Source organism: Capsicum annuum, chromosome 1 (genome assembly GCF_002878395.1).
Source record: "Capsicum annuum cultivar UCD-10X-F1 chromosome 1, UCD10Xv1.1, whole genome shotgun sequence".
In the NCBI taxonomy this organism is placed as follows: domain Eukaryota; kingdom Viridiplantae; phylum Streptophyta; class Magnoliopsida; order Solanales; family Solanaceae; genus Capsicum; species Capsicum annuum.
Window position 1 is genome coordinate 17,267,012 of NC_061111.1, and position 9,736 is coordinate 17,276,747.

Here is a 9,736-nt window from a genome sequence, read left to right on the forward strand (position 1 = left end):
ATACCAGAGGTAAAATTGACAATACCCTTTTCTTAAAAACTAATGAAAGGGAATTGTTGGTTGTGCAGGTATATGTGGATGACATTATTTTTGGTTCAACCAACATGAATATGACTCATGAGTTTGCCAAACCCATGAGCTGTGAGTTTGAGATGAGCATGATGGGGGAGCTGAATTACTTCTTGGGATTGCAAATAAAATAAACAGCATCTAGGAAAATAATCCATCAACAGAAGTATGTCAAAGAACTTCTCAAGAGATTCTCCATGGAAGAGGGAAAAGAGATTAGTACTCCCATTGTTACTGCCACAAAGTTTGATTTAGATAAAATAGGTCCTGATGTAGAGGAAAAAATGTATAGAGGTATAATAGGATCATTATTGTACCTCACAGCAAGCAGTCCTGACATTGTATTTAGTGTAGGTCTATGTGCTGGATTTCAAGCAAAGCCTAAAGAAGCACATCTTAAATCAGTAAAAAGGATCTTCAGATACTTGAAGGAAACTAGTGATCTTAGCTTATGGTATCCCAAAGGTAGTAACTTTAATCTGGTAGGTTACTCTGATGCTGATTATACAGGATATTTGGTAGACAGGAAAAGCACTATAGGCATGGCTCACTTTCTTGGATCATGTTTAATTACCTGGTCCACTAAGAAGCATAATTCAGTAGCCTTATCTACTGCTGAAGTTGAATTTATTGTTGCAGGTTCTTGTTGTGCTCAATTTCTATGGATTAAGCAACAACTTTTGGATTTTGGTATAGATGTTGGTTGTTTTCCCATTTTTTATGATAATACGAGTGCTATTAACATAGCTAAAAATCTTGTTCAACATAAAAGAACCAAGCATATTAATATTAGACATCACTTTCTTAGAGATAATGTTGAAAAAGGTCATATATCAATTATGTTTTGTTCAGCTGAGGAACAAATTACTGACATATTTACTAAGGTTTTGAGTAGAGAACACTTTGAAAGAAATAGGTTAGCCATGGGGATGATTAAAGTTGTATAAATCTCCCTCAATGATTGATTAAAAAAGACTGTACTTAACTGATAGTTGATTAATTCAGTCTTACACATTTAGTTGTGTATCTTAATTCCAAGGCTTTAGAGTAAATTAACTCAGCTAGGTGTTGATTTTGCAGATAGGCTGAACTATGAAGGCAAATTTTGTCCATTGTTTCCACAGTTCAGGTATGATTTTCACTTGTTCATGATAGCATAAGAGAGAAACAAGTTGTTCACTTGGTCCCTTCTGTTATACTTAAACTGCCTAAAATCCAAAAGCCATCTGCTTCAAAAAGATGCCATCCCTTTCCCATCAGTACAGACCCCTAAATTATTACGTTTCTATCAAATTCTTTCCTCACACGATTCATCTTCCCTCAATCCCTCTTAAATACGCATCCTCTTTCTTCTCTCCTTCTCATTCCTTCTAAACCTTCTCTAAGACAACTCACAAACCTTCTGTTTCACTAGCCATGGATTCCTCGTCATCTTCTTCATCCTCCTCACCTGACTCTGCTATAAATATCTTCACCTCCATTCTTATTCACCCAAATATAACCTTACCCCCGTTAATCCCTCCTTAAATCTCCAGCAAATTCTCTGATTTTGCTGTATTCAGACACGTCCCAAACCCTTTTACCTAAATTTCTTCAACTGTCTTATCCCAGCCCAACTCATCACTTCCTCCACCAATCCTACTTTAAATTGTTGACCCTGATGATGAACCTATTGGAAATCTCATCCCTCGATGGTCAAGATCTATTCTAAAATGAAAACCTTCTTCGGTTGTCATTGATGTAGATGAAGCTACTTCAGTTAATCCTTTCCCTGTAGTTACTTCTCTTCGAATTCCTATTACTCAAGGAAAGAAATAGCGACAAAATGCTTCTTTAGAAGAAGCACTTCATGCTAATAAAAATAAATGGGTTGCTCCTTCTGCATCTCAACCTCTCAGTGATTCTTCTCCTGATATTCTCCTTCGTTTTAAAATAAAACTGAAGCATATCATTTCCAAAACCTCAAAATCCTCTTTCACTCCTATCTCTACATCCTAACCCATTTCAAAAGCTTTCTTTTCCTCAAAATCTACTGTGAAAGCTTCTCCTGAAAAAGCCTCCACTGTTAAAGCCTCCCCTTCCATCAGAGGTTCTTCAAAATCCTCTTCTCGTCTGAAGAAACACGTATCCTAACCTGCTCTTTCTGATTCCCCTGACTGAGATTCTGATATTCTTCTTGATACTCCTTCTGCTCCCTCTACTCACCCTGATCCAGATCTTGATTATGCTGTTGTTTTTGATACTCCTGCTGACAAGGCTTCTCAGTCAGCTCATGTTCTCCACTTTAAAAAACATAAGTTGGCTAGGGGTAGAGTTGTAACTGGTTTTGAGGGACCTTATATTGATGTGTTGTTCACTAAATTGAGCGCTCAGGGGTGGTCACACCTGTTTCTTTAAGATGATCATCAAAGGAAGTTTGGGAAAGCTGAAGTGTATAAATTTTATACAAATGGAGTTACTATCGAAGAGATGTTCTCCACCACTGTTCATGGTAAAACCATAAATCTTTACCCTGCTGATCTGAGTCAAATTTTATATTTTCTTACTGGGGGATAGGGTCATTATGTGAAAGGTGCTTGGCCTCCTCTTGATAACCTCCATTCAGCTATTGATATTTCTAAAAAGTTCTCTAGAAATCCCTTCCTTTTAACTCATAGAAATGTCCTCAAGAATGAGTTGTCTCCTCTCTACCAGTTCTATTTTGATGTTGTTCACAAGATGATCCTTCCAAGACAGAAAAAGAGAACAGTAGCAAATTTTCCTGATCTAACCCTGAAGGAATTGCTAGACTCTCAGACTCTAATTGATCTTCCCAGAATCATCATCAAGCACATGCAAAGGGTCTTAATCCAAGATACAAATGGCCATGCTTCACCCTTGATTTCTGGCTTGCCCTGTTTTTTTTAAGGACTTTCATGTTCCTGTAAAAGTATGGTCACTACAAACCATAAAGGATATCATTGGCTCTGTGAACCATGCTATATTACCTGCTGCTATGAAGAGTGCTGCTAATCCTATGAAAAGGTTGGGGAATGCTCTTGCTGCCAAGAAAAGTGAGGTGGATGTGGCACAAGCTGCATTGGAAGTTGCTCTAGCTACTCATGAGGAGGAGAAACAGGTCCTTTAAGCTCAAATTGCCTCCCTCGCAGCCATCTTGGAAAATGAAAGAGCTGACAATGCTGATATCATTAAGAAGCTGACCTCCCTTATTCCTTCTTCCTCATCCACTTAAGCCCCTCTTAGTGTCTTAGGCATCTTTCTTTCCTGCTTTTGGTCTGAGTTGTTTCTTTCTTATTGCTTTTGATGGGCTGTGATCATTGTATTCTACTCTATAAATGCAATGGTTTTTTTTTGCCTTATGTGGTTTACTTTTGTGTTATTAATGCATTGCTTGTTCTTTTTGCTCTAATGTCTTTATTGTTTTAGTGATAGCCCCAGTGGCCATGAATTATTAAACTTGTTTCACTTATTGGTCCAGTTTTTCAATGATGTCAAAAAGGGAAAGAACAGATTATACAGTGCTTATAACCCAATTAACTAACCTGTGTTTCATTCTGATTCTTTTATTTAACTTCTTTAGTGAGTATGTTAGGGTTTTGTGGTGTTATGCTGCTATGTTTGTCATCATCAAAAAGGGAAAATTGTTAAGGCATGTGGAGTTTTGATGATAGACATGTGAATGAAACATGTTGTGAAAACTGGTCCATCCAACTAAACTAAGATTAGCAGCAGACAATTTATTGATAAGATGGCTCTGCGTACAAACAGAAGTGGATAGCATTTATCACGCCAGAAGTTGAGTTGAACAAGAAGGCTTATAGAATTTGAGTTGAACAAGAGGTCTTGTAGAGATAAAAGAGGAATCCTATTGAAAGAAGAATTCTATTCAAAAGAAGAAGTGAGAGAAGCGACAACAAGAAGTGTGAAACTATCTAAAGTCCTATTGAACATAGAAGATTACATCAATCAAAGGAATCTATGAGGTGTGTTCTTAAATACAAGAAATGAATCAAAAGCAGACACTCAACACACTAAAAAGATAATCAACAATCAGCAAAATAGTTCACATACTTGAAGAAGAACCTGGTCTCTTACTTAGCACAAGTCATAGACTATGTGTAGTAGGTAGGTTCTTTGAGTTGTAATGAGTCATTGTTCTAGTCTCAGTGATCTATAAACTGAGTTAGGAGTTGTGTCTTCAAGTTAGGGAACTCGAAGACTTAGGAACACTAATCTTGGGAAGATCTGTGTTTTTGTAGTGATAGGAGTTAGAAGTTTTAATTCCTAATTTATAAGAAGTCTTGTAATTTTGTTGATTGTTTAGGCTCAAGTGTTATAGTGAAGTTGGGACTAAATTCTGTAGAGGTACACCTTTCTTGAGCCGGGTGTTTTCCACGTAAAAATACTGTGTTCAGCTTTTAATTCTGTGAACCACGTTTACTTGTTCCACTCTAACACCTCCTCTCTTCCTTGTGATTCAGAGCTACCATAGCTCATTCCACAGTTTATCAAAGGGATTAATGAATTTCTGTACATGATATATCTGAAGTCTAGTATTGTAAAGTTCGCCTTTAGATGTATTTTTTCAATTCCGACTACCGAGGAACACTAGGTTAACAGTTGGCTTCACAGCTTAATTCCACAAGCTTTTTCTGCAATATTTTGCAGATTGGTTTTCTTAGTGGATCAACAGGTCTTGTTCGGTACATTTCCCCATGTTTTCAAACTGAAGACCTCAACTCATATTGAGGTGTGCTTAGAGTTGACACTTTGACATTTGAATATGCTCAGTGTAATATAGAGGGGGAAATATTGAGGTTTTCATGACAGTTGTGTCACGTGATTCTGAATGAGGTTTGCTGAAGACGAAGGCACGTGTTATTGTGGCAAAAAGGTTAATTTATCCTTTTATTCTCCTGTAGCTATGTTCCACTGACTAATAGTGGTCTGAGATTCAAAGAAGTAATCTTGAGCTGATCAACACCGACTTAAGTGCTATACCTTGAACCAACTTGACCATTGATCCATATATGTTGCGTGTTTTGAGATTTGGAGAAGTCTGATGAGAGTTTTTGGTTCCCTCTCCTAAATCTTATCGGCAAATGTCCCCTTCTCTATCTAGTGCATCTTATCTGTGGTTTCACCTTTACCGCATAATAAAAGAGATTTCCACATATTGATCCCAGAACTCCTGGACACTTCTTGTGAGAGCTTATTAGGTTCCCATCTTCCTGAGAATTGGATAACTGATGACAAGCACATGATGTTTGATTCTTTTATTTGTTGAACACGGTTAAGACATGATATCAGAGACCTGTTCCATGAGTTTTTTTTTTAAATTTAATTTCCAGGGATGGAAACCTGGTGATGTATATTAATTATGTTGTTCCATGAGTTTGTTTCTTAGAGTAGCGTACTTTGCTTCCAGAGAATGCACAATGCACTGACCAGTGTTTCTCAGCACGCCGTCATAAGAGTTTAACACACACCAGATTAGAAAAGTGATGTCAGAAAGGATCATGCAGTGAAGCAACAAGAATCTAGTTTAATAACTTAAGCTACAACGTTGACTCACTTCCTCAAACGAAACTTAATGAAGCTTGATATATTTCACTCAGAAAATTGTTGCTTCTACCAGATTCTGCTATTTTAAAATTTAAGCACTATCTTCTTTTGTGTTACCTTCCTTCCTCGCATATGTATAAAGATCGAATACATTCCTTAAGTGTTTCTTCTGCTTTGGATTGAAATTCTAGGAAATGTCATTAGTTTCTTCAAGTGTTACTTGTTACTGGTCTAGAATCTAGATAGCAAGTAGAGTGGCAGCATCAGTGCGTAAGAGACAGAGTACTAATTGATTATGCAACACTAGGTCATAGGAAATAAGAATGATATATTTTGTATTGAAATTCTAATATGAAACTAACTAGTTTTAGTAAGCACGACAAGTATTTTGAGAAGAGGGGTTACAAAATATAATATATTGGCTTTGCCCTCTATATATGTTGCAAAAATGAAAAACTTTTTACGAAAAAACCCAAATTTACACCAAGAATACATAGAGTACCTGCACCCCTTCTAATCCAACATTAACCAAATGACCAAATACCCTCATTTTCCTCTCATTATGAGCACAAAATTACAAGTCAAGTAACATACTAGTATAATTTACAAAAAGGAAAAAGGTTGGAAAAAAAAAAAGTAAAATTGAAAAGTTTTATCAGAGAAAATTACAAAATTGCCCTTGTGGCCATATATTTGTGCATGATCAACCCTCCTTCATCTGCCTACAGAGATTCTCAAAACTCCAATCCCTTCTCAACCCAGGGCTCCTTTGTAGCCTCGGTGTGACACTTGGAAACTCCATGGGACCACTGTTGTTTTGACGCCGGTGAGCACCGTCATTCGATGCTCGAGTCATCATATTGTCATAGCCAGAATTAGGTGCCAAGTTCCCTGACCAACTCCTCTCAACTCTAGCCAAACACAAGTTAAAATTTGACAGTTCTTGATTATTGTAGTCAACATTATTAAATCTTCCTCTTTCTTCGTCGTCCGAATCCGTCCTCCTCAAAATTCGGCATGTCAAGCAATTTAGATTCATTTAGACTCTAAATTAAATCAAAGTGATAGAAGCAAGATGATTGTGGATTTCGTTTTGGAAAATATTGTGACACGAAAGAGAAATGGTTGATGTCCAAGCCTTGTTCGACGGAGTTACTCGATACATGTGCTAGTAGAAGGCAGAATGTACCCTTGAAATTGATCGAGGTGTGTGTAAGCTGGTCGGCATGTATCAAAAAGAAATGGTTGAAGTTTTGTGCGCGAATGCAGCAATGGTGTAATTGCAAGAGAAAATGGTTGACATCCAAGCCTTGGTGGACAAAGTAACTCGATGTATGTGCTAGTGGAAGGTAGAATGTACACTTGAAATTAGTCAAGATGCATGCAAGTTTTGCTCAACATTTATCGAAAAGAAATGGTTGAAGTTTTGTGCATGAATGCAACAATGGTGTTATTGCAAGAGAAAATGAGAGATTAATTTTATAAGGAACTTTATATAGTTATGGAGAGGGTGAGTGCTTGAGGCAGGTATTGTAGTTTTCTTACTTTTTCTACCACCCCCACACTTCTTCCCCATCTTAAAGGAGAAGTTTAAGGGCAAATGTTAATAATGTCCATTCATTTTTGGTCTTTTGAGGTTTGAATGCTAGATTAAAGCTCAATGTCAATTTTTAGTTAGTGGCTACTATTAATACTTGTTCTGACTCTAAACTTTGGAGGAGATTAACCTTGCAAACACATTAATGATAATGAGTTGGAGATAACCATGAATTTATAAGAAATTAAAAAATATCTCCAACAGAAAAAACTGAGAGAAAATGAAGAAAATGATCTCTCATGTTCGAGGGTGGGTTCAAAATAATTCATTGACTGTTCACTTAACAGTTTTGATCCTTTAAATTTGTCAAAAGTTCACAAGTTTAGTATCGATAAGATATTTATTAAATTTGACAATAATAGGGGAAAACATTTTCTTTAACTATAAACACCAAGATAGTTTCATCAAATCTCAACATATGGATCATTTTTGTCATTTTATCGAAAACCAGATAAAGATATTTGCACGAATACCTTTTTCCACGAGTATTTTGTTATGAGACTTTATTTTAATAATCAACCCTTCCCTGCTGAAATTTCAATGAAGTTATGCATATATATATATATATATATATGAAATTATTCTTAGATTAGTGCTTTAACTCTTAACAATGAGTTATGCACTGAATAGCAGAAGAAGTAGAAGAAGGACAGAGTAAGTAGAACAGAGAAGAAGAAGAAGTTTTGGAGAGTAGAATGAGAGATCTTGTGTATTCAACTTATTGTTGTTAATAGAACATAGTCAGTTATTTATAGGAGAATTAACTACCACTCTAATTACTTCAACAACTAGCCGTTAACAAGAGTAACGAACTGTTTTTAGAAAACAGTTATAACAGCTTTTTCAATTTTCCTGCACATAGCATATTCTTCTAGACTCTTCCAGCTTGTGATTTTTCCTTTGTCTTCAACATATTCAACACTCCCCCTCAAGCTAGGAAGGTGAAAAAATGTCACACATTCCTAGCTTATGATTTAGATGCAATTGTTGAGCCTTGGTGAGGCCTTTGGTCAGCATATCTGCAGGCTGGTTTGTAGTGATCATCCCTTGGCTTATCTTTTCTCTTATGAAGAAGCAATCAATGTCAATGTGTATAGTTCTTTCATGGTAAACTGGATTGGCAACTATTTGAACAGCTAATTTGCTGTCCCTAAACACTGGCAGCTTTACTTCCATTCCGATCTCCTTTAGCAATCCTAGTATCCAAACTAGCATAGCTGTTACGGTTGCTAAGCTTTTGAATTTAGCCTCAGCTGAACTTCTGGAAACAGTATCTTGTTTCTTTGACTTCCAGCATACAATTGACTTCCCAATTTTTACAAAGAAATCAGTCACCAATCTCCTGGTTTGAGGACATGATGCCCAATCTACATCACAGTAAGCACTCACCTGATCATTTGGTTCACTAGATAGTAACACACCCTGACCAAGTTGATTTCCATGTGAGACTTCTTTGGTTTTTGTAGAAACTGACTTAGTGTTTGTACACTAAATGCAATATCAGTTCTACTCATGGTTACGTATAGTAACTTGCCAATCTGTCTTTGATATATACCTTGATTTGCAGGAGGATCATCTGTAGGTTGTAGTTGTTTGACATGATCATCAAATTGTTTTGAGATCAGTTTGGCATTTAGTCCATAGGAGTAACCACTGGTTTAGCTGCTGTTAATCTCAACTCTAATAGTAACTCTAGAGTGTACTTCCTCTGGTGTATTAGTATCCCTTTGCTTGACCTTGCAAATTCTATGCCAAGGAAGAACCTTAAATCACCTAGATCCTTCATTTTGAAGCTTTGTTGTAGCATGACTTTTGCATCTTATATCAGATTCAAGCTATCATCAGTGATTAGCCTATTATCAACATACACAAGTACCAAAGTAATTCCTTCTTGTGTCCTTCTTATATACAGAGATGGATCATATTGACTTTGAACAAACTGAGATCTTAGTAAGACTTCTAATAGCTTTGTGTTCCATTTTCCAGGTGCTTGCTTTAAGCTATATAGGGATTTGGTCAGTCTGCATACTGAATTCTCCCCCTAAATGGCAAATCCTAGAGGTAACTCCATGTATACTTCATCAGTGAGGTCAGCAGTTAGAAATGCATTGTAGACATCCATCTGATATACGAACCAGTTCTTCTTTGTAGCAGTAGCAAGAATAGTTCTTACTATTTTCATCTTTACAACTGGTGAGAAGGTTTCTTTGTAGTCAATCCATTCTCTTTGTCCATAACCCTTTCCTACAAGTCTGGATTTAAATATTTCCACTTCACCTGAAGCCTTATACTTCACCTTATATATCCACCTACAACCAATGACCTTTTTACCTTTAGTCAAGGGAACAATGTAACACCCTGTACTTTCGGGGTAGAATCTAGACCGTCGTTCCTATGCGTATAGACCCAAACTAGATAATTCCTTGTTAATATATGTATGGTTATCAATACTATAGTGTGATAATACCTTTGAATATAAATTGAGGTCACAAAAATCTCCTAACT

At 36.5% G+C, this 9,736-nt stretch overlaps 1 protein-coding gene across 1 annotated transcript; it reads right to left on the reverse strand.

Annotated features, from left to right (window-relative positions):
- Nucleotides 1-6,337: 6,337 nt before the first annotated feature.
- LOC107871926 lies at nucleotides 6,338-6,673 on the reverse strand. The gene has a single exon (XM_016718794.1). It carries the CDS (start codon nucleotides 6,671-6,673, stop codon nucleotides 6,338-6,340), a length of 336 nt encoding a protein of 111 aa, XP_016574280.1.
- Between the last annotated feature and the right edge of the window lie 3,063 nt (nucleotides 6,674-9,736).

Coding starts and splice junctions, on each gene's coding strand:
- LOC107871926 (XM_016718794.1), bottom strand. CDS start 6,673: ATGAATCTAAATTGCTTGACATGCCGAATTTTGAGGAGGACGGATTCG.